The sequence below is a fragment of the Acomys minous genome, assembly GCF_964271855.1.
Source record: "Acomys minous genome assembly, chromosome: 12".
Taxonomy (NCBI): Eukaryota; Metazoa; Chordata; class Mammalia; order Rodentia; family Muridae; genus Acomys; species Acomys minous.
The window spans coordinates 15,090,605-15,116,176 of NC_140493.1; the positions used below are offsets into that span (position 1 = coordinate 15,090,605).

Sequence of the window (25,572 nt, forward strand, 5' to 3'; positions counted from 1 at the left end):
CTTGCAGGCCAATAACAGTTATGTGCCCTTGATTTGAAAGGAGGCTGAATTTGTGTGGGAAGGGATGTTGAGATTTTTCTGGATTTCCCAACCCAACCCAACTTGATGAGAAAACCAGCTTCTGCCTGAAGCCCCAACTCAAGCGGTCACTCCTGTGGGATTCCACCTCCCTACCAGGAAGTCACACTTTTGTCTTCACGACGATAAAGCATCGGGCCCACCAGGACCTTCAGGAGGTGCGGAAGAGATGAATCAATTCCTAACCCGATCCAGGAGCCGTTTGTCCAGATCGTGCATGTGAACACTGACAGAACACAGAACACATCACATATATACACACACATCACAAACATATGCCACACACACCCTCACACATATGGACACATATACATATGCCACACACATATACATACCATACACACATTCCTACACACTCATAACACACACACACACACACACACACACACACACACACACACACACACACACACACACATACACTTTCTCTTTCACACACACACAGGGGGTAGGCTGGAGCTCATGACTCTTAGGATCCCTCCATCATTTGTGGATGCTGCCACTGTTTCTTGCAATTAGCTCACAATTTCCCACAACCCCACTGTGTAAAACAAGACATTTTTGCCTTGGATACTAAGACCTGATCTGAGATCGAGGTGTGGGCAGAAGCATGCTCCCCCACAGGCCCTAGGGGAGGGTGCTCTCTGCAGCTTCACTGGCATGTCTTCCAATGACTGTGTCCACATGAGCGTTATGTGTATGTGCATTTGGTATGATGTGTCTATTGGGGGTGGGGCGGGTATCTCTTCTAAACAATGGCTTGTTCTTGAATTTCAGACACATCTATAGTACCATCCCCAAATCATATCTGTGAAGAGCTTTAGCCATAAAAAGGAACACTGAGTTCCTGGGTTCATAAGTTTGGGGACCAACCATCCACTGACCCCTCAAGGTATCCTGATCTCAGAGTGCACCAGTCCTGTCCCTGCCCCATCCTTCCACATGTATCTCAGGGAACCCTGGGCAGTCATTCCCTTCCCCCAACACATGTCCCCCAAGCCTGCATACAGTAAGCACTCGATACTTGCACATGAAAAGGAGGCTGGCATGTCTATTTAGGCTGTCCCCACGGCAACAGGCAGAAGAAGAAGAAGAAGCTGTCACTGTGCAGGTGTTCCCTGGGGACAGGAGGACTGAAGATGCATTCTGTGTCTCTGTGAAGCTGGAGTTATTTCTAAGGAGGGCTCAGGATCTATCAGCGAGGCGAATCGGAAGGCCTGCTTCACTGCCTCTGTGCTTCCGAAAAGGGAGGGAATTGGCTAATAAAATCCGCCTTCTCGGAGGCAGAAGCTGGCTTAAAAAAAAAAAAAGTGGGTATTTTAAAGGCCGCCCGACCTCTTCTAAATATACCTGGAAAGATTACATGGGCCTGGCAGGCTCCATGCAGGACAATCCGGGGGGACAGGCCTGCCTATAAGCTACTGAGGCTTCTGCTGGGCCTTGTCCTAGAGCACCGGTTCTCAGTCTGTGGGCCATGACCCCATTGGGGATCAGATATCAGATATTCTACATAGCAGAGATTTGCATTACAATTCATAACATCAGAAAAATTTAGAGTTATGAAGTAGCAACAAAAATAATTTTTATGGTAGGGGGTCACCACAACATGAGGAATGGTATTAAAGGGTCGCAGCATTAGGAAGGCTGGGAACGACTATGCTAGGTGATAGCTTGTTTGACTCTATTTAAAGTTTCTATATGTACCAGGCCTTGTGCTGCCTGAGATGAGACAAGGACACATAGAGAGGGAGAGACAGGGGCAGTACAGAGGAAGACGGCATTGTTCCCTCTTCATGTCCCTGATGTCAGAGACAGAGGCCATTACCCAGAAGCACCAGAGGTCACTCTGCTGCAGGCCACGATGGCTCAGTTGGACTCAAAATGACTCCTTGGGTCAAGGAGTCAGATTGTAGGTGACCTCCTACCCTCTTGGAACTCCTGAGGGAGCCTGTGTCTCGCAGGCACACCCCAGCCATCCAGGTAACCTTGCAGGGACCCACAACTGAAGGGCCTTCCTCAGGGGAAGCAGGTCTGAAAAGGGTCCTGGGATAGGTCCTTGGTCCTTGCCGGGGCTTCATGCCCATACCTCTGGAGCAGTGGCCAAGATTCTGTGCCTCTGTCCTTGAGTTTCCACAAGGGCAGGCTTGAAACAGTCACTCTCTTTGAAGGTAGGTTGAGAACTAAATGAGGTGACAGCTAAGAGCCATCACTTTGGTCACCTGCCAGGCTCATGTGCGTGCTCAGCACCCCTGGATCTATGCTTTGCCTCTCTGTTACTGCAGAGATGACCCCACCCCTTACTTCAAGGTAACCGATGACCCTGAAGCCAACTGATTTCTGCAAAGAGATCCTCTATCCCTCAGGGGTCCCCGGTGAGCAGAGAGAGCTAGCAGTCCAGCCTGTCGGCCTCCCTCCTAGAGCCAAACAACCAGGGAAGGGGTGAGGGCCTGAGGCCTTATTACAACCCACCATAAGGCTCTGCTAGGAAGCAGGGCCGACATTTGAGAAACTCAAGGGGCCAGGAAGCAGGCAGGCTACAGCCCACTCTGTGCACCATGGCTCCAGAAAACCATGAGGCCTTCCAGGCTGAAAAAGCACAACTACAACAAGAGTGGGCCTGGGTGTGAGGGCATCCCAGAAATAGGCTTGCCACCTGACTATCCGGAGAGGCCTCACAAGGTAGGGAACCAGCTACCTCTGGGCCAGTCTTGCTCCCACCATTCACCTCCAAGCCCTTCAAGGCTCCATGCTGTGGACCTAGAGCCCACGATGCTCATCTTCAGTCAAGGCAGCAGGCACCACTGTCCTAAGGCCTAAGGTGGTAGCTCTTACTGTACTAAGGCCCACACCTGCACGGCCCACCCCAGCTGTCCCTGCTGCACAAGATCACGATTTTCTTAACATGTTCGGCCAAATGATTTTCCCTTCTGCACCCCGGAGCCCAGGGGCTGCAGGAGCAAACAGAATCTAATGGGTGCTCTGCCCGCACAGAAGGCATATAACAGGTGCAGGCTCTACGAACACCCCTGAAATAGCCAATGGCAGGGCTATGGCTAGGACCGTTTATGATTTCAACAGAATGGGCTTCACCGGACTGGGGGTGGGGGTGGGGATTCCCTGTCAACAGAGGCTATTCCATGACAAAGTGGGTCTCTGTATTCTCTTAAGAATACAAAGAACACACAAGACCAGGCAAGAGAAGCAGCAAGAGAGCGAGCAAATGCTAATGACACACGATACCGCTGGTCTTAGGGTCCGCTTCTATCACTGCGATAACAAGGCGCCCCGGCCATCAACAATTTGGGGAGTAAGGGTTTATACCACATAACTCTCTGGTCACACTCCATCACTAAGAGACATCAGAGCAGGAAACCAGAGGCCATGGAGGAGTGCTGCTTACTGGCTTCTGCAGCAGCCCACTTTCTTATTACACTTAGGATGCTGCCCTTCCCCACCCCACCCCCCAAGCCCCGGGGTGGCACTGCTCACAGTGTGTGGGACGTCCCATATCAATTATCCATCAAGAAGCTGTGCCTCACGCTTGCCCGAAGGCCAATCTGGAGGGGCGGGGGAACTTTCTCGAGTGAAGTTCCCTCTTTCAAAACTGACTCTAGCTTGTATCACGTTAACATAAAACCAGCCAGTGCAGCCAGGGCCCCTTGTCAACCTAACACACGAGCATCATTGTTAAAACTGTAGCCATCTTCATGTCAATATCAATACCGTAGTGCAAAAACAGCCCAACTTTTACGAGTCTGAGAATCTTTGACGTTTCAAACACGTCAATAAAAGCTCAGTCTCATTAAACTGCTCAGTCTCTTCCGGAGTTCAAGGCTTCTCTGAAATATCCAAAAATTCTCTAAAATTCCAAAATCTCTTAGCAGGGGGCTTCTGTAAGGTCGAAAAAAATAAGTGGCTTTATTTTGTTACTCTAAGGAACAGGCTACAGTCACGATCAAAGCAAAGCAAAACCAGAGTTCAACGCTGTGAAAGGTTTCAGTGTTAGACAGCTGCTCTCCTCCAGAGTTCTTGGCCCCCTTCTCCAACTCTGTCCTCTACCTCTTTTCTCCTAGGCCTAGGACAGCTACATGCCACTGCTACTGCTGTCCTCGGCAGCCATCCCACGGTACCAGCATCTCCAAAAGGCTGGAGGCTCAGCAACTGGGATACACTGTCCTCAGTAGCCATTCCTGGTTTCTCTTCAGGAACTTGCCCTTCCGCATGGTGGCCAGCCTCAACCTTTCCTCATGATCCCTTCATACCAGGGCATCCTTTGCAATTAAGGCTTCGCATTCACGAGTGGCCAGTCCTGACCACTCACGGTGTTAAGCCTCAGCTTGACCTCTCCATGACCTCTCCAAAACCATTTTCACCTGGGAGGCCCATACACTGCCAACTTTGGCTGTCAGTAGGAGGTGTGGCTTTGACCACCTCTGGGCCACGCCCACCAGGTGCTGACTCCAAGTAAACGCTCCCCAGAAGATTCTGCACTAGGAACCATAACTAAGATGGAAATTGGTAGCAGGAATAGGGTATTGATCATGGTATCAATGATGCCGGTCTCTTCTTAGGCACCTGCTGATTATCTAGCCCTAGATGACCAAAACCACAAATCCTTAATTCAAAAATAGCATGCAAAATGGCTTTGGTAGAGCCTGTGCTTCCCTATGAAACCTTACAAGCCAGGCCTCCATCGTCTGCACTGTTCTCAGCATTACCTTCCAAGTTCCTACAACTTCTCTCTCATTAAGCTCTGAGAACTCGATGTCTTTTCTAGGATAAAGTTCCGAAATCCTCCCACAATTCTAGCAAAACGATGGCTAGGTCCATCATAGCAACGCCTTGTTCCTGGTACCAGTTTCTATCTTAGTTATGGTTTCTATATGGTAAAATGCCATGGCCATGAACAACTCGTGAAGGAAAGAACTTATTTCATCTTACAACTGTAAGGCCGCACAGTCCATCACCGTGGGAAGTCAGAGCAGACACACAAGGTAGGAGCCTGGAGTTAGGAGCTGATGCAGAGGCCATGGTAAGCGCTGCTTACAGGCTTGCCCCTCATGGCTTGCTCACCCTACCTTTTTACAGCACCAAGAACGACCGGCCCTGACTACAGTGAGCTAGGCCTTGCCAATTAACCACCAATCAAGAGGATTCACTGCAGCCATTGCTCATATGCCAATCTAGCAGGGGCATTTTCCCAGCTAAGGTGCCTTCTTCTCAAAATGACTCTTAACTTGTGTCGAGTTAACATAAAACTAGCATCACCCCAAGGATCTGCCTGGAGTTATCCTCATATGGGTGGGCTGGGATAAGGTTGAAAGTTATGTTCCAATATCCAAGCTAGACCTGCGCCTACATGTGTCCTGTGACCTTGGGAGCGGGAACCGGATCGGCAGAGAGCTGAAAGTGGCTGGGGACGTCACTGCTCCAAGGTCTCCTCTGTCCTTCCAGTCACACTAGGTATCACGTGCAGTCAGTCACATGCATAGGGCAGCCAGTGTGATCTCACTCACGGGGAAACTTTCACCTTGGAGCTGTGTGTGGCAGTGGACCCAGGTGCTTTTGAGATAGGGCTGGGGTTGTGTGTGGTGGGTTTGGCTCTCATTTCCTGACAATAAAGTGCCAATAAAGTGATTATTTGCTGAAGGAAAGGGCTAAGGTCACTTAGGCTGCCAGCTGTGTACAGTAGAGTCTAGATGTGGCTTCAAGAATGCATCCAACAGTGCCAGGGCCAGCACCAAGGAGTTGAGCAGGATCATTCATAGAAGCCAGACTTTTCTGGGGGACACTACTTCCTCCAGTCGGCTAATATTTGCTCATCCTTCTCCGAAGAAGGTGACAGTGCCTCGGATATTGTCAGCTCCATGGAGGCACAGTGAGCTTCCAGACAGGGCCTACCCTTGAGTTTAGCACAAGGTCCAACTGGAGAGTAGGGCAACTACAGGGCAGCTTCTGCCCAGCACAGGTGGCTGACCTCCCTGTCTCCCCTCAGCCTATCCATACTGCATGACCTTTGTAGCACTACCCACATGGATGTGGCCCTTACTGCCGACTTGGCACTTAGTAATCAGGACGCTAGCCTCCTAGAAAAAGTCTTCACCCAAGTCACTGAGTATGCTCCGTGATGAACCCTCCATGGGAGAGAGAGCCAAAGTAAGCAAGCCTAAGAACAGGGTGTCCTCATTACCCAACCCAGCCAGCGCTTACGTCTGTTCTAGTTCATTTGTGTGCCCTAGACCCCAGGTTTGGCCCCAGGCCCTAAGTGGATCAGTGTGGAAGTGAACCTGTGTGGCCATTTCCAGCCACCTGCTCCCCTCATACTGGTCAGTATTTCACTTTCTTCATATGAAGCCCCTCTCTCAGATGAGGTTTTGGAGGTCTGTCAACCTTAAGAGATGCCCCCCGCCCCCAGACCATGGAGGGCACAGGACACAGCCAGCCAATCAGAGTGCTAGGAGAACACAGAGGCAAGGTCAAGTCTTTCCATAGACTCTCTAGCATTCGCCCATCTTGGAGAAGGCATAGGTGAAAGGGACCCAGGCAGAACAGTGGAAGCCAGGACCACTGCATCGTGGTTGCTCAACTAATATGCTGAGGCTCTGTTCCTTTAAACGGGGCATGAGTTACAATATTTCATGTACCACCTGTCTATCGTGCTCCCAAGGGGTCAACCGGGTTTGGTTTCCATTGACCTCCTAGTCCTAGCCTCAGGAAACCCAAACTTGGAGGATGCTCTCACTAGGGCACACTTCTTTCTTCATCTGTGAAAATATACAGTCTGACCTTCTTTCCATACACTGTCCGGTCTCTATGATTTGCAGAATTTCTAGGAATGCCCCGCTCCTAAGCGCCAGGTGTGGGATGGGCAGCAAACGCCGAGAGCAGGCCTCAGCTGGTTCCGCCTTCTACCACTCTTGTCACAGATGAGAATTATGCACATGGGGTCTGCAAGTGGTGTGTGTATGTGTGTGTGTGTGTGTGTGTGTGTGTGTGTGTGTGTTTACAGGTGTGGCATAGGTTTGTGCAAGATATGTGTATGGTCTGTGTTCTCATGTGCAACATGCTTGTGTTAGATGTGTGTGTCATGTGTTTGTGTTGGTTGTGAATGGATTGTGGCATGTATCTGTAAAGTATGTGGGGCACATGGAATGTATTGCTTTACATGGATGTATCTATAGTGTATAATTTGTGTGTTCTGTCTGTGGGAAGTGTTTATAGATGTTGTTGCATAGTATCTGTATGATATGACCAGGGTCTAGTGCTACATTATATGTGTTGTGTGGCCATGAATATATGAATGTATATGTGAAGTACAGCATGTGTGTAATTGTGAAATGTGCATACTGTTTATATTATATCTGTATGTGTACCTGGCCAACATATATAATGTGTGTGTGTGTGTGTGTGTGTGTGTGTGGTGTGTATGTGTACTTGGAATGTGTTATGCATGTATATTCAGTGTGTATGATATATATATACATGTGAGTGTGAGTGTGTTCAATGTTTATATGTTGTGCTTATGTGGTATACAGTGGATGTATATAGTCTATGTGTGTGGTTTGTATCTGTGGCAAGTGTGCCTATGTGGTATGAGGTATTACATGTGCATAAAGAATCAATATATTATGTGTGTATGTGGGAAATATGTGTATAATATGTTAATATATTATGCATACATATGGGCTACATGTGCATGACGTACTAATATGCCACAAATATATATGGAGTACGTGTGCATGAGGTGTTATATGCCCCATTGATGTTTGGGGTATATGTGTATGAGGTGTCAATGTTTCATATGTACATGTGGGTTAGATGTACACATACATGGTAGGTGTTTGCTTTACATGTGCTGTGCTTATATGATCTATAGTGTATGTATGTGTGTGGTAAGTATATGTGCTGTTGTATATCATGAACACCTATGCTGTTTGTGGGTAGTGCGAATGCACATGGTATTAATACGAGATATGGATGTATATGTCATGTGTGTATATGTGATGCAATGGTACAGAATGTATCTAAATGGAGCACATGTTTATGTGGACCATGTGATGTGCTGTGGCATGCATAAGCTACGTATATATGTTGTGTGTACTTGGTTTGTACATATGAGGTGTGTGTGGCGCTTGTGCGTCGTCAGGTGCTACAGTGCCATGCCTCGTGGACAAACGTGAGTTAAGCTGCAGATGATATCCAAGTGAAAGGAAAAGAGGAGGCGCGTGGGTCAGGGCTGCAACATAGGCAGGCTAGGGCCTGCGGACGGAGGAAAGAGATCAGAAGAGGCAGACCCTGCTTAGTAAACGAAATGTGAGCTGGCATCACTGTGCCACAGGCAGTCTTGTGGTCCTATGGGTCACAGTAAGTAGTTCATGTATGCTCAGGCACACAGTACCCATGGATCTACTTGTACATAAGCAAGAGAAGGAGCGGCCCCCACCATCACCCTCGTTACACAGCTGTATTTTAATTAAGTTCATAATACACGTTCATAAATTTATATGCTTATGCAAATTACATATGATGATATAAACATCTCAGTATTTAATTAATATGTAATCATATGCACGAACACAAACACCTTACTTATAAAAAGGTCAGCAGCGGACATCCTAAGGCCGCCCCCTCTGACACCCTGCATACACAAATATTAATGCCACATAGACACGCATTCTACATACCACCTGGGCTGAGCAAGCAGTTAGTTCACCAGAGTCAAGGACTGGGCCTGGCTTTCAGATAACAAGTTCACATCAAAGCAAGATTGACGACTGAGTTTCCCAAGATGCACCGGGATGACCGGCCATGCAACAATGGAGCTAGGTCCCAAGCAGACAGTATCTTCAAATACCCGAGCACAGCTCATCCCAAAGGCTACCTGTCTCCCAAGGGTCTTCCTCCTGGTCCTGTGCTGAGAGCTAGGAAATTCAACTCCAGACTCCTGCTTCTAGCAAGCTACGGTGAGCCAGTGTGCAGCCACCTCCATTACCAAGCCCTTCATGTTTTAACTTTTACAGTTGTCAGACATTCAGCTGATGAGAATCCTATTATGGTGAGTGTGGGCTTTATTTAGATTGTGTCACACTGGAAGTGATAGTAAGTGATGACAAAGGAGCTGGTCATTTTTAATGCTTCCCCAACCCAACCCTCTCTGGCAGCTGCTCGCTTACCTGGCCCCTTGGTAAAGTCTACAGGAGGGCTAGGGAGAAGCAGATTTGGGGCACTGGGAAGGCACATGCCCTGCCCTAACACATACCTTGCAGAGCTCTGCACCCTGATATAAGGGATAAGAAGACAGCTCTGGGGAGCCCTGGGGCCCCTGGGCAAAGCTAAGACCTTCTACATGTAGACCTGAGCCATACGAGAGAGGGTGTGGGATCCAGCCTGGCTGTGGGAACTCAGGAGGACACAGGTCTGCTAAAAAGCCCTTTCCTTAAGCACCCAGCCTTCAGCCCTTCACTTTGTCATCAGATCTAAGCCAAGCACAGATCAGCCTCTACCAAGAACAGCCAGCTTGACCCAAACAGCCTCAGGCCACTACCCAACCCCAGTGGGCTCCACCAGGCCCCACCCACTGCCACAGCCTGTCCAGGGAAACCAGCATTTATAAGAGAAATGACGTATTTTTAAATTCAGTGATGTTGTAAAAAAAATAATAATAATAATCTTTATTTTTATTATATGAACGTTTTGCCTGAATGAATGTCTGTTTGCTATGTGGTGTGAGCCCTGTCCCATGGAGGTCAGGAGAGGGTACCAGATCCTCTGGAACTAGATTACAGATGCCAGGCTCTGCAAAGGCAGCCAGTGCTCTTAACTGTGGAGCCATCTCTTCAGCCTCCTCAGTGAGTCTTTTTTTTTTTTTAAGATGGTCTACAACTGAGAGGACAAGGCAGTTGGTAGAGTGCTTGCCTTGTGAGCATGGGACCCAGAGTTTGATCCCCAGAAAACCATGAAATGAACAAACAAACAAATGTACTTATTTAAAAACTGAGCTTGATATTGTAGCCTGTAATTCTAGCGCTGGAGAGGTGGACTGTTGGGTTCCCGTAACTCAACAGCCTAGCTTGTCAGTGAATTCCAAAACAATAAGTGACCCTGTCTCAAAGTGGGGGTGTGTGTGCAGCATCTCAAGAAAGGCACTCAAGGTTGACCTCTGGCCTCCTAGGAACACCCCCTCTACACACATGTACATATAAGCACACACACACACACACACACACACACACACACACAAAAATCCCTAAAAATTTCTAATCAATGTCACAGGTATACAAGGGTCCTGGGATGGCTGTGGGTCTTGCATGGATGGGGGTAATTAGGGATCTCTACTGAGATGCAACCTAAGACCACTGCCTGCCTGCCCAAGGTTAAATATGTGCCTTTCAGTCTGGCCACATAGGCTCACAGAATGTGCTTGACTTCCAAAGTAGTGAGCTAACTAAATAAATTAAAGTTGGATCCTATTTGCTCAATCAACAGTCAGCCCTGGGAGCAGCTGAGGAAGATAACACTGGCTGAGGTGACTCTAAGTTCCTGGGAATTAAGATGCTGGGACATTGTGCTGGGGCAGCCAGACACGGACACTCATCTCCCCCCACAAGCTCTCAATAGGAACCTGAGAAAACGGCTTTTTAACAGCATGCTCGGTTCATGCAACAGTCCGCCCAGCCATCAAAAGGATTTACAAGGATGGTGAGTTAAACCTCAAATCCACAGCTAATGGAGACGTGTGGGGATGTCTCTGCCAGACAAAAGGGTTGGTGTGGGGGCTTAATCCTGGTCCTTGTCTCCTTTGGACCCCTAAACGTCAGAAATCCATGGGCCACAATGGACTGCCAGGCCAGGCTACGGAGTCCTACTGTTCTGTTTTCCTACTCTGGTATGTATCCAACCAGAGCTCGTGTTGCTGTGTCCTGGCCCAGATGCTTCCAAGATTTCAAGGATGTTCCTATGTCTAGCTATGACTCTAACTCTGTGTCCTGAGTCCCACATAAAAACAAAAACAAAAGCAAAAAACTGTGGACATAGCCCCCTGTTCCCTCCTCCTTCCACTCCATGCCCCTGTTCTGTTCCCATGAGGCAGCTGGATCCAAGTAGGGTTCCTAACACATTGCCCTTACCCTGACCTGTCCTGGCTTAGAGAAACCAAGAGTCTGCACAAACAAGCAAGGTTGCTGATATCCCAGGAGGGTAGTTACGGAACCCCACTTATTCCTGAACCCTGTGCTTTAGCTATGCTTACCTCCCCGCAGCCCTCTGGCTGTATCCACTGAGAAGGCATGGTGGATAAGACCTGTCCTTACAGAAACTGGACAAGCCGGGGCTGCACTTAGGACCCCAACTCTCTTTCTCTCTTTCTGGGTTCACGGGCCCATTCATCTTTGTAATCGCTGCAAGACAGGATAGCCACAGTGGGATGGGTTAGCCACGGGATAGCCTGGATCTCTACACACAGAAAAAGCATGGGGAAATGCCTCCATGAGCCCCCCCCCCATTCTTCACCCCTGGGAGTGGGGGACCAGATTTGTGGAAATGGCTATTTATAGAGTTCTTTCCTACCCCAGTTCCCAGGCAACAAGTCACAACTGTCCAAGCCACCTAGGACCCTCTCTCCTAGCAGGTTATACTCCATCCACAACCCAATCCTCCCAGAAGGGCCCCTGTGGCTCCCCTGGGAACCACGCTCTTCAGCCTCTCACTGCATACCCTAAAGCCTACCCTTAGGCTCCTGCTTCTAATGCCAGAGACAAAAATACGAAAATGAAAAAACAAAAACAAAAACAAAAAAACAAAACAAAACAAAACAAAACAAAAAAACCCAACCATGCAAACAAGTACAGGGATGTCAGCCCTGACCTTTGTGACAGAAGGAAATAGTGAAGGGCACTGGGATCCAGGGTCATAGAAGCAAACAAGTCAGGGTGGACATCGGGCCTCAAAAGCTCCCACAGGGCAGATGGAACAACCACTCGGGGCTTTTCCTCAAGACCAGCCTCCACAACACTGTCCTTTCAGGTCCTATGACCCCCCATGGTCAGCACGTCCTACATCCTTCCTTCACTCTACCATCTGTCACAACATGCATATGTCTATCCACACTAAATGCCCACGCATCCTACAAATAAAGGGCTGTCCTGCAAATCCACGCTTAAGGGGACATTTCCCTCCACTCCAGAGCCAATGCAAGCATAATCGCTTTTGTGACCTCACATCTGTCCACCAGATCTTCCCTCTTGACCAAAGGACAGAATCTAATAGTTTAGAAGATGACGATGGGACCGATTTGTCCCCACGAGTCCCAGACAGAAGGAACCCATCCACTGGGTCACATGTCTCCAAATAACTAGCATCTCCTTGAGGCCAGAGCTCGCTACAATACAGTAACTCAAGCAGGCTCCATCAATTTAAAGAGTCCCTGACACCTTACCATCCATGCTCTCCCCTCAGGTGAATACCCCCAGAGAACAAAGAAGCAGAGGAAAGTGTAGAGAACTTGTGTCCCAAACAAGATCTCAAAGCATAAGAACCCCACGTCCTCAGGTCTTCAGCGTACCATGTGGTGGTTTCCACACCCCACAGCTGCCTGGCAGGTGACACCAACTGCGGACAGCAACCTGGGTGGTGGGTGCCTGAAGGAAATGGCTCACGTTTGCAAGAACGGGCATGGGACCCCAGTCTGTGGCAGAACCACCCACTCATGAAGTCGGCCACCTGAGCTGGAGAGATGATGGGCCTGCAACTCCAAGAAGGGCCTGGGAGCTCCAGTCGAGCAGGCTCACCCACCTATGGCAAAACCCCACTAGTTTCTCCAAAGCAGGCCCTGGAATCAAGGAAGAACAACCTGCCATGGGGCCTCGAGTGCTCCCGGGATGCAGGCGGCTCCCAGGGGCTAGGAGCTCACTATTAAGCGGGGAAACTCACCCAATGTTGCAAGCCCTTCAACCTTAGGAACGTGGAGCTGGTCAAAGTACTTGTAGGAATCTGCACCAGTACTTTCCAGGGCTCACTGTTTCCTACCGACCTAGGGGAGAGCTAGCCAGTGCAGGCACAGTCTATGGACAAGGGCACGGGTAAGCACCTACAGTGGGTGCTACCAGAGCAGGCTGAGCCCAGAGGCACCAAAACTAAAGGGCAGGAAGTTTCCAACAGAGTGCCCACCGTGCGCTGCCAACCGGTGCACACCAAACAAACCAATGGAAAGATTCCCAAAGGGCTGGGGTGACCACAACAAGTCCAATGTGTACTAAACAAATCTCAACAGAGTCTGGAGAACTGGATAGGATAACCCTGCATTCTAGAGGGGACCAGGCAGGCAAAAGAACCAGAACTTGAGTGGGTAATAAAGAATTCTGGTGATAAAGAGTTCTGCCCAGCTAGCCTAAGTCTAGTGGGTTCTGGACCCGGCCTGGAAAGAGCATGGGACACGGGTGCAGTTTCACAGTCCTCACCCCTTGACACCCTCTTCCCCAGCCCCCAATCCATTCAGTCAGGGCCTGCTCAGCACTGGCTTCAGCCAGGCTACCAAAGTGGAGCGCTGGTGCCACCTACCGAGGGTCGATGGCATGCGGGTAGGCGCAACTGCCATCGAGCCTTGCGGGGCAGGGGATGACAACTGCAGCCTGGGCTTGAGCCTGGCTTCTTACACTATAGAGCAGCTAGCCAGGCCCCAGCACACCCAAGCTGGCACCTAATCCTCGGCGCCCTGAGCCCCAATGCACCGAGGGGCGGCGGATCCAGTGCTGGGCTGCGGGAAGGCTCGCGCCACCGGCCACTCTGGCCCCGCAGAGGCTCGGCCCACCACCTCGCTGGCAGCGGTGGAAGGTGCTGGAAGCAGTATCACGCGCAGGGACCGCCGCGAGCAGTGCGGTGTACCGCGCGCGCCGGGGACAATTACCTTCTTTGAGGAACTGCGCGTGAATCACCAGGACGAGGAAGCAGCAGAGCGCGGCTCCTGCGAGTGCCCAGAGCGCCTTCAGGAGCTGCATCGCGGAGTGCCAACTCGGCCGACGCCCCCGAAGTCGCGCTGCGAAGGTCCAGGCGCCGCATCAGCGCCCCGCTGGGTGCAGCCGCCGAGGCCGCCCGATCTCGCCCTCCATCCGCCGCCAACGCCGCGCTCCGCCGCGACTGGAGGCGCCACTCCGGGAGGCGATCTGTGTCTTTTGGGCAGGGGGAGGGGACGGCGCGGGGGAGGGCGCCGGGGAGGGGGCGGGCGGGGGCGGGGAGGTTAGCAGAAAGTCTCCGGCCGCGGCGGCCGCCGCTCCGGCCACTCGGCCACCATCGCGCGCTGCGGGGCGCCGGGGGCCCGGGCGCGGGGGACTGGCCGCCGCGGCCCCATGAATCAGCCCCGCCGCCGCCCCCGGAGCCGCGCCGCCAGCAGGGCCCAGACCGGCCGCGGATTGCGCAACGGCCCGGCGGGCTGGAGGGGTCCGGCGCGGCCCCGGCGCTGGTAGTCTGTCGCCCCGCGCCAGGGATGAGCGTCGCCTTCCTCCGCTGTTCTGCCGCCGCCGCCGCCTTCTCGGGCTCTGCTGCCGCCTCTGCCCGCTCTCACCCCGGCGGGGGGCTTAGGGGGCTGCTCCGCCGCCGCTGCCACCGCCGCGCAGAGACAGCCTCAGGGCCAGGGCTGCGCGCCGCTCGCGGAGCTGCAGCACCATCGCCGCCACCGCGGCCCGCGCGGCCCGGCCGAGTCCGCCGCAGTCCAACTTGCACGGCCCGGAGCCACCGGTCCGGTCCCCTCGCCTGGGACGGTGCGGGCCTCCGCGCCCAGCCAGGAGAGCGCGCCTCCGCCGCTGCAGCCCGGACGAGGCTGGGCCCAGAGCTGCCGCGAGCCGCCCGCGCTGGCTAGGGACGCCGGGGGCGACGCTGAGGGTGGCCGCGCCGACAGGTGGGGCCGGAGACGCTGCGCGCCTCGCCGCCCGCGGGACGCCGCTGCTCCGGTGCTGGTGGCGCGCGCCCGCCGCCGGGCTCGGCGTCTTTGCGAGCTGCAGCGGGAACGGGAGCGCGGCGTGGGTCTCTGTCGGCCCAGGCGGCCAGGCCGCGCTGCCTCGGACTCTGGCCCGCGCCTGCCGCCGTCTGTGCAGCGCCCGGGCCGCCGAGCTGCCGATGCGCACTGGGCCGCGGAGGGGACCCCGGGGACCCGGCCGCCCTGCAGCGCCCCCGTCTGGCGTGCCGGCGGGTCAGGTGGGGCTGGTCCAGCTGAAAACTGCGGGTCGGGCTCCACCTAGGTGCGCTGGGGCCTCACTGCAGAGCGGCCGGGTTGGCGCCGCGAGTGGGGGAAGTGAGCCCAGCCCCCAACCGGTTCCTACCCTAGGTCCTGGGAAAAATGCGGAACCAGAAGGAGGACCGGAGGGCGGACGTGCTACTAGATAGCTTCAGAGCAGGCTGCTCTCGGTAGATGTTTCCGAGGGGTTTGAAAACAGCACAGGGGACTAGAAACACACACTCTTCCCCACCACATTGCATCCTGGTCCTCCTATGTGCCCGCCTCCAGCCAGCTGCGGGACACCCAATGGCACAGGCACAGTGGATAGCCACAGCCTGCCCCAGAGAGAGCCTGCAGGCATTTCCCTGGCACCTCCTCCGTTCTTCCGCAAGGAAGAGGCAGCGCTTGTGTCTGGAGGCCCAGAGCTGGAGGCAGTGCTGTTCTTTTTAGAGGGTCCCTCCATCCGAACAGCACCAGAGTCTGCACTACAGGCCTGGGGCACTTTTGTTTGAATCAAATTGCAAATGCCCAGCTAGGAGCTTTGGGTAGGAACTAGGGACCTATGCTTAGCCTGTGTGGCATGCAGGGGTGGAGGTTGGTGGTGGTGGTGGTGGTGGGGGTCCGGGGCTCTCCCGCTTCACTGAAGGCAACTTGCTTTCTGCACAAGTGTGTAGATGGCATGCAAGAAAAGAGGCCAGTTTTGCAGCGCTCTTAAAGGTTAGCTAGATCAAACTTCTAAGGGCGCACTTGGGGAAACTGAGGTCTGTAGTAGCCCTGCGACCAGCACCATCAAAGGTGGAGCCTATTGGCCACCAAACTTGATGCTGTCTGCCTGTCCAGACTTGACTATGCCCACGCCTGGGCAGAAGAGGGGCTGTTGAAAAACAGTTTGTCTCTCTGGCTGCCAACACCCCTCTTTCACCCATGAAGACAGACAACTAGGAGAGATCTGAGTTAGGCAGAGCATCCCCACCCTCACCCCTACCCCAACTTGAAGAGGTGGCCCAGCCTTGCAACAGCGAAACAACTAAACAGTTCAGGATCTACCTTGGGAGGGACTGCACATTCTCTTGTGCAGTTCTCTGGAGCCCCTCCATCAAATAATTGCCCTACCTGACCCACTTACATACTCCTTACATCTCCCAGCAAAGCCATCTATGCTGTGGCCTTAGGATCCTGCCCTGTCCGTCTTAGAAAGTCTGACCTCCACCAAGGTCACTGGCCTACACACCTCACTTGGAACAGCGTGCTTCACTTCAGAGAGCCCGGAGTCTAGCAGGTGCTCATCACACACACAGCGGAGACTTGGCCCCAAAGAGACCACAGTCAGGAGAGAAGGCCCACCCCTGACATTTGCTTTGTCCCCGGTCAGGTGCACATTATTGGAAATACTGAAAACTGATCACTATCTTAAAAACAAAACGAAACAAAAAAACCCAAAACAAAACAAAAAAGAAGAAAACCCTAGCCATTTGGAGAATCTTTCTGCAAACCGAACTTATAAAAGGAAAAGAGAGTCCATAATAAAGAGATGCATGGATCACCAATTAATTCATTTCCACTGGGCAGAGTGTGCATATCTCCACTTCTGACAACCCAAAGGATTCTCCCCTGGGGTGCCAAGCCCTCCTACTGGGCTGGCAGGAGGTGCTGCTGGTGACCTTCACATAAACCACAGGTAAAAAGCGGTGCATCTCTGTCTGGCAACCAGAGGAGCAGGTGCACTGTGCAAACTGAGGAGCCCACTGGGCATTCGGCTTAAGACAGCCACACATTCACCCGACTAGAGGAAACCACCACAGGCCTCAGTAGGGGATACCAGGGGCAGTGGACACAGAGGGAAAAAAAAAAAACCCTTAAAAATCATTAGACTGAGAGAATGAAGACCAAAAGCTGGCAGGCTAGGGAAATCCTGGTGCTGAGAGCTGGGTAGAAGAAGAGAGGAGCCCTCTGAGGAATGCCCCTTCCTCTAGCCACAGCACCTGGGATGCCAAAGAGTTGGCACCATTCCAGAGGTCTGCTCCTTGGAAGGGTACTCAGCCAAAGAGCTGCATCACCAACGATGCATACGAGCGAACCACTGTGCTACAGCACAGTGATTGCTGCTGCCATGACAGCTGATTAAGCCATGATCCGCTGCCCAAAGAGGGGACAGTCCCCCGCCTTATGCCTGAGGTACGAGAACCCAGATTAGGGAAAGAGGGTATTTTATTTTACATGTCTCTAGGCAGAAGTGAACATTACCTCAATTAGGCATGTGGGCAGTAAACACAATAGTTTAGCTGTAGCTGTGACTTTGTCACCAACAGAAATCACAGGTATTTTCATATCAAGTTACAGATCTATGGCTATCCCAGCATATTGCTTACATTCACCATTACTTCAAATTACAGTCATTCCACAGCTAGGCTTTTTATGTAATGCTTTAATAAAGATGCAAACATACCCTTGTATCAAAATGGGGTTTATTTTTTTTTTAACATGTGATAACTACATTTATGTAATTGGCTTCCTTAGTAATCTTTTGTAGGTTTATAGTATTCTAAGACGGGTTCCGTAGACTTGAGCAGTTAGCCAATTATGCCTATGACCCCTGCCCTCATGGGAAAGTCAGGGCTGCATACATAGTGGACGTAGAGTGGTGTGGAATAGAGGGAGGGCCTCTATGCAACACTACATACTAAGCCCGAGCATCTAGGCACCATAGTGTTGTGGGTGTGAAATTCACCAGGCCAGTACATTCAGGAGGAGGCTGCTTGCTCTTAGGCTGTATGCCCACTTCCGAAGAGGCTTATCTGCACACTGACTCAACTATTTCCAGAGAACACAGGCAGTGTGCTAGAGAGAAAACACCACAATGTGTCCTGACCACTCACTGCTCTATGCTGTCCAGTTCTGGCTCTTACGGATTCTAACCAGTCACCTCACACTGACCGTTTATCCTATGCTGACAAGTAACAACATCCTGGCCATTTACTGTATATTCTGACCATTTCCTGCACACTGACCAGTTACTGCCCTCTCGCTGCATACCTCCTTCTTCCCTTCTATATAATGGGGTCTGACAGACACCAGGTGTCTACAGAAAGCCAGGGCAGGACAGAGGAGGGAGGCTAAAGGCATTACTTTCCACACCCAACTCAGAGAGAGGAAAGAAGTAACTCAGGGTAGAATAAAGGAACCATAATAACCTTGCATTTCACCATAGTAAAAACATTGTAATTGCCACACAAAGTCTGGAGACAAGAGAAGTTCCCAATGACTGTAGTGGTCAGGCATTAAGATGCGGGGATATATTATGTGATAAAATGGGCAGAAACAAAGGCCGGGTGTGGAGAGTAACCATAAAAGCCCAGAATGTGGAGCCCTCTGAAGGGGAGCAAATGAGAGGCCTAGAAGTAAAACAGTGTGGAGAGGATCTCTCAGGTGCCCAAGTTTCCCATGAGAAATTCTGAAGTCGGAAAAGAGAACAAAAAAGAGGGAATTGTAAGAAATGGAAGGGCTTGCTATATTCTAAACAGATCCGGTGGGCCAACCCAGAGCCAAGCAGCCCCGAAACCCTGTAAAAATCAAAAAAGAAGAGGAAGTCAATTGTGGCCCATCAAATCTGAGGTAAAGTGACAATAGGCTTTTGTTCAGCAAGGCTGGCTTTCCCTTGAGTGCAGAGCAGTGTCCTCCTGTGCTGGAGGGAAAAGACACTGCACCATGAGTACTGACCATTTCCTCTGTCCACAGAGGGCCTCATAGCACTGAAGGCAGTTGGAGGACCCTTCCCCCAACCCCGACACTTCAAGAAGAAAGCTGACAGGGGCTCCAGCAGAGAAAGGAACCAGGCACGAAACGATAGCCTGGAGACTTATGAGGTGCCGGGGAGGAGTTGTGCAGAGTATGCAGGAAGATGCACTGGGCCCTGAAATTGGGAAGGATCTCCACCAACCGGCTACATCTTCACAGGAAAATACTGTCTCTTTCTCTCCATGGTTCTAGTCACTGGTCTCTTCTGTGGGAAGCTACAAGAACGGAACAGGTCTGTGAACCCCTCCGTTTCTATGAAAGTCTTAGAGCAGCTGGCGGACATTATCTCTGAAAATAAAAATCCAGAAGCTCGCTAAAACGCAGAGCCCTAAACTTCGATCATTAAAGATACATGTACGCATGGGCTTCGGGGGACGGCTCGGTGGGTAACAGCACTTGCTCTCCAAGCAATCCCCAGTATGTTTAGAAGCATGGAAATGTGGATTCTGAGAGCTTCCGTTCATGGAGAAACCTGTTCTCATGGCAATAATGTGGAGAGGGATGGAGGAGGACACCCAAGGTCCTACTCGGGTCTTGGTATGCTTACATATGGCATGTGCACACATGGGTACACACACCTCCATGCTTATATGCATGCAACACACAAATACCACACAATATGTACATCACATAATATATTTGTACACATACATGAATAAGTGAGAGAAAGACAGAAAGAGAGAGAGAGAGAGAGAGAGAGAGAGAGAGAGGAAGAAGGGGGAGGGTGTGATTTGAACACCAAGTTGGACAGAGTGCCAGGGGAAGACAGAGCTAGAAGAAAGAGGTCTAGGCTGGCACCGGGAGGCACCCATGGTGACAGGCCAGGGAATTGGGTGGGGTGGGAAAAACGAGAAAGGTGGGCTTTAGCAGGGTGCTACCTTTAGTAAGCAGGATTTGAGAGGAAAAAGACATACATGTCAGCCCAGAGGTGGAAAGGATACATCAGCTTAGCCACTATGTAGCACAAACAGAGTCTCTCAGAGGTCCAGGCCCTGTTCAGACAAGAGACCAATGAAGACCGCCAGATGCACATTAGCTGGGGCCTAAGGAGCTGACTTGTTCCTGCCCAGCAGGCCGTCCGGGTTGATACAGAGGCATGCATATGCTTACAAGCAGTTTATGTGCCATGTGTTCATGAGTATGTGTGTCTGTATTTATGTTCATGTCTACAGGTATGCAGTCACAAGCTTCTGTGTGTGCTCACATTATATGTGTGTACTGAATATCCACAAATGTGTTTGGTGTTCACATACACACATGTGTCTAGGTGTATTGCTGTGTTCATTGCTGTGTTGTGGCGACTGTCTGTGTTGGGGAGAGGCCTGTGTATATTGCTACGGCATCTGTACTTGTGTGTGACATACTTTCTCCAGAAAGCCATTTGGATCTTCCCTGCAGTTTTGCAGCTCCACCACAGTGTGTTGGCATTAGTGGGAGAAAAATTCCTTGTACCTTCCCTGTCCATCCACCCACTCCTGCTCTTCTTGGCATTGGGTGGTGTGTGTGCATGTGTGTGTGTCTGTGTGCGTGCGTGTGTGTGTGTGTGTGTGTGTGTGTGTGTGTGTGTGTGTGTGTGATACTCAGACTAAGAGGCAGTCCAGCATACAGAAAGCAAAAAACGATTGACGTATCACACATTGTGACTCTAAACAAAAATCCAGGGACTTTTCTGCAGCCTTCTTTCCCCCCAAATATTCTAGCAACATGGTTTCTGAACAACCATGTGGGCAGGGGAGGAAGTCATGCCACTTGGTGTCCCCAGAGTCATTCTGTAGATTGAGCACACAAACAAGAACATCAAGGCCCATCGCTGCACAATAACTGCACTGGCTTAGACACCTATCCACCAAGACCGTTTCCCCATCTATGGTATCTAGGTCCCACCTTTAGGCTGGCCAAGCTTGCAAAGCAGTTTTGGGGAGGATGGGAGGGACACTAATCAGTTCTTGTAATTTACTTTTATCTCAAAACTTTGTTCATGGAGCCACTTCTGGAGACCACCATGAAGGAACCTCAAAACACCTGAACGCTTATCTTCTGTAGGATCCAGCTGTCCCACTTCAGGGTATCTAAAGGGAAGACATCAGCTGGTCAAGGAGATGTCAACATGCCTATGTGCCTGAAGCCCTGTTCGTGGCAGCCAAGAGAGATTCAGACTTCGCCTTGGAGCCCACAGACTCATGAAGGGAACATAGAATCAAGGAAGAATGGTGTGTGTGTGTGTGTGTGTGTGTGTGTGTGTGTGTGTGTGTGTGTGTATGTGTGTGTGTGTGAGAGAGAGAGATAGACAGACAGATAGACAGACAGACAGAGAAAGAGTTTTATATTAGTGTACATATATTAGTATATTAGCGTGTGTGTGTGTGTGTGTGTGTGTGTGTGTGTGTGTGTGTGTGTAAATGATGGAATTCAATTCATGCTTGAAAAAGATTCTGTCATTTGGGACAAAATGAATGGGGCTGGAGAACACTATTCTAAGTAAAATCACCTAGGCACAGATAAAAACGTGGTCCTTGCCCACTTCTTGAGATTAAAAATGTTGACCTCATAGCAGTAGCTAGTGAAGTGTGCTCGCCGATGGCAGGAGAAAGCAGAGACAGGGCAGCGGAAGGCTAGGTGTAAAGCCACAGACAGAAGCAGGGGGTTCAGGTGAGCCGCGACACGGCAAGGTGGCATCAGATGAGTCTGGTGTAGTGTGTATTTCAAAACAGCTGGATGGGAAGATTTGGGGGTGTTCCCAGCACAAAGAAGTGGCAATGTCTGGGGTATGAGACTTTCCAATATCCCAACCTGATCAGTACACAGTCACACCTAGTATAATATCACAAGCAAGCATGACCAACCGAAATCAAACGTTGCTTTGTTGAGAAAGAAGGCTTTCCCAGCTGACTTTGAACTTGAAGAAGCCAAGGTCTTGTTTCTGCATATTGTTCAATCAAACAGTGAAAGACTTTGGTCTAAAATACACCATTTCTGACAGTTTCATAGGGCTTCCTCTGAGATCCCAATCATCCCCTGTAAGGGTTAATTTTGTCAACTAGGCTGCCTTTTGGGATCACCTAGGAGACATCTATCTCTCTGTATTTCCAGGGGAGGTTTGAATGAGAAGGAAAGACCCATTCTGAACACAAGCTGAGATCTTGGACTCACGAGAAGGGAAATGAGGAAGCCAGCTAAGAAGGAGCCTTCCCCCCCCCACCCCAGCCTCCTGACTGCAGATATTGTACGGCCTCAGATCCCACCCACATGCTCCCCCACCCCCACCCCCACGATCTGATGGACTACAGCCTTAAACCAGCAGTCAAAATAAACCCTTACTTCCTTCAACTATTTTTTTTTCAGGAATTTGTCACAATAAGCAATGAAGTAATACAACACATCCCAAGACTGAAAGGCTAGAGCCAGGCCCAGAAATGGAGGTGGCCATACAGGGGTCTCCTGAGCAAAAGAGATGAAGTGAGGGAGACGCCTTGCCATACATCTTTCATCATCGGTGGCCACACAGCACGGTCAGATGTTAGCCAGCCCTTGCCACCTACCCACGTGAGTGACTAAAGGCCCCTGCCCTATCTCCTCCATAGTCATATTGTCAGTGTTGGAAGAAGAGGAGGGCAGCTTCCTTTCTCCAGTGCACACCCAGTTTGGTCCTCAGGTAGGTATGCAGCAAGGCCTAGCTTCTCTTTCAGAGAAGCTGTAGTAATGCCACACCATGTGGGTCTCAGCAGAGCGCCCACCCACTCCTCCCCTGAGCATTGAGACCTCAGCACGGGGCACTTCTCCATTCAGCCTCCAGGTCTTCCCTGGTGAAGCCTTCAGTTTACCTTGCCAGGTGGGGAGACACACCTCACCCTGGTTGAGCCTCGTACTCTTCACTCCCTAACCCAGGCTAGAGCTACTTTTAGAACAAGCTCCATCCTACCCGACCCAGCTCCATTTTGAAGCCATCCCACAAATGGCTATGCCTTGACCTGAGAGGGACTGGCAGACCTCACACAGCTGGCCTAAAATGAAAGGCTTTGTCACACAGCATATGCGAACGAAAAAGTGATGGGCACAACCTGTAAGGCCTTCAGCTAGCTCAGACGCGCCCATATTTGGGTACCCAGCATACCCCTCAAGAGGACAAATGAGTTCTGGTGACAGATGCAACACCACTCCAGCTGTTGCTACAAACACAGACACGAATCACAGCCCACACAGTATTTCAAATCACCTTTCCCAGGTTTCTTGGGACTGACCGGCCCTCCCACCATCCTACACACCATCACCATTCCCAACCAAGCCTGGGAGAGGCCTTGTAGCTTCCAGTAACTTACCATTGCATGTCCCCCAAACCCCTCAGGATCAAAAGTCTGAACCCCAACTCAAGGTCTACATGTCTGTGGTATTCCACCTCAGAGACCCCCTTTGGAGTCACTTCTGCCTCACTGAGTTCTCAGTAGCCCACTTCAAGGGTGTAAAAAGTGAGCACTCTACAATGGAGGCATCTGTCCCCATGTCCAGTAAAGGCTTAGGAGGACAGCCCCCAGCCCAAGATGCTCTACAATTCTGTTCCTCTTCTTGGTTATCTCTGGGTTCTGAATAGATCGTGCCCCATTGGCTGTCCGGGAGAACAGGAGGATGCCCTCCATCAACCTGCCCTCTACCACCCAGATTAAAAAACAAAACAAAACAAAACTGAGCACTCTCCCTTCTGGTCATCTGGAGAGGTGTTAGGAGGGCAATAAGATGACAGATGCCTGATCTGGCACTGTGAATGTCTCTCTTTGGTCACCTCAGTCCTACATAAGACTCAACACCGGGATCCTGGCTACACCAGGAAGAGCCCATGGCATACCGTCAGCTTCCAAGTGTGTTTTCCTCCTTTCTTACCATTTGGCATAAGTATAAGAGGCAGTGTCCTGTCTCAAGAGAGATCTCTGGGCACAGTGTTGTTGTGGCTCTAAAGCATGTCCAAGGTAGTAATGGTATAAAGTCACCCAAACCAGGAACTTCTGTCTGAGCTCCTGTTCCTTCTGCGTAAGAATAAAGACTCTAGCAGGGCTTGCTCTGAGCTGTGATCAGCCCTTGATACCCAAGGGTTAAGTTCCAGACTCTCCCTCCAGGGCCGGAAGAGAAGAATAGAGGAAGAGAAAAGGATAACAGTTGAAGAAGGGGGTGGGGTGCGGGGGAGGGGTAGACTGCAGCTGGGAGAGAGGTGGAAAGAGGAGTGGGTGTATGAGTTCTCATGCTGGTCAGAGCTAGCTGCTACCAGCAGGCCTATGGACTTCACCCACAGCTGAGGACAGCTGCCTGCTAGCAGAAGCTTGAAACCCACACTCTTATTTGTTATCTGTATGCCCTCTTAATATCCTCAGAAAACAGAGGCAGGGCATTAGTGAGTCATCTTCTGGACACCCACATGCAGGGGCCTCTATGTTCACAGTGTGCTGGGCATCCTACCCTGTAGGAAGCTCCAGTGGCTGAATTGCCCCAGTCTATGCTCACACCTCAACCTGTCATTGTCCTGTTCAAGCAGAGCCTCTGTTCAACACCCATCTTCAGACGCCAGAGCCATATGTACATGGCATACCTTCACCCGACTCCAGATCTGGAGTGCCTTCAGCTCTACCTATACCTGTAGCATTTTGTCCAAGACACACCATGGACCAGGGATGATGGAGAGTATGAAGCAGGAAGAGAGAGTGTAAGGAGGCATTGAGGAAAGCAGACCTGCCCTCCTCTCCCTCGGCTGCCTGCTTGTCTCTGTCCCCACACAGCCTATCACAGCAGCGTTGGTGGTGGTTTTAGCCAAGACCAATGGCTGCTCTCAACTTGCTCTCCTTAGAAGGCTTATCTTCTCCCTGTGTAAGAGCTCCTAATAGATCCCCTCTGACCAAAGTAGAGACTGTCTTTTCAAAGCTTTTTTTTTCTTTTTTCTTTTCTTTTCTTTCTTTCTTTCTTTTTATATTTTTTTATTTTTAAACAAGACTCAGAGGAAAAGCTATTTGGCCCTTGGTGACCCAGGTCCTCAAAACAGATGTGTGTCCCTGGGGGCTTCCTCTCAGCACTTGAAGATCAGGTAGACAGAAAACAGGACACTTGGCACAAGTTATGGTTCAGCATGCTTTTTGATAAAAGTTATTCCCCATTCAAATGTCTTGAGGAAATGTAATGCAACTGAAGATATCTGAGCCATGCATTCAAACAGCAAAGCCTTAGAACCAACACAATGCTCTTCCACAGGAAAGGTTGGGTACAGGGTGGTGAGAAAATCTACACAGAAGCAGAAGAATGAACCTGTCTTATTCCTATCAACAAGAATGGCTCTCTAAGCCACAGTGAGTGTACCTCAGAGGTACAGGGCTGCAGAAACTCAGACAAGATGTACCAGGCTGGGGAGAGACAGATAAGCCTATAGTCTGGACATGAGATTCACACAGATCCCCCCAACATGTTCTCAATGCAGTCTCCTGTGTCCAAGGGTCCTCTCATTCTCAGGAAACTGGTACTTG

General features: G+C 50.8%; 1 protein-coding gene and 1 long non-coding RNA gene across 3 annotated transcripts in view; one reads left to right on the forward strand and one right to left on the reverse strand.

The window, feature by feature from the left end:
- Positions 1 to 25,572, reverse strand: part of TAFA5 (TAFA chemokine like family member 5) — a 199,751-nt gene that overhangs the window by 108,246 nt on the left and 65,933 nt on the right. Inside the window, exon 1 of one of the 2 annotated variants that reach the window (XM_084803225.1) lies at positions 13,979 to 14,561. The exons of the other annotated variant lie outside the window; for it this stretch is intronic. Within the exon in view, the coding sequence (XP_084659351.1) occupies positions 13,979 to 14,069 (91 nt within the window). The 5' untranslated portion in view covers positions 14,070 to 14,561. Of the gene's footprint in view, positions 1 to 13,978; positions 14,562 to 25,572 lie in introns of those variants that run through there. 2 annotated transcript variants of the gene reach the window in all.
- LOC311609839 lies at positions 18,162 to 19,397 on the forward strand. The gene is made up of 2 exons (XR_014783520.1): positions 18,162 to 18,895; positions 19,019 to 19,397. It is a non-coding gene; the product is annotated as an uncharacterized lncRNA (long non-coding RNA).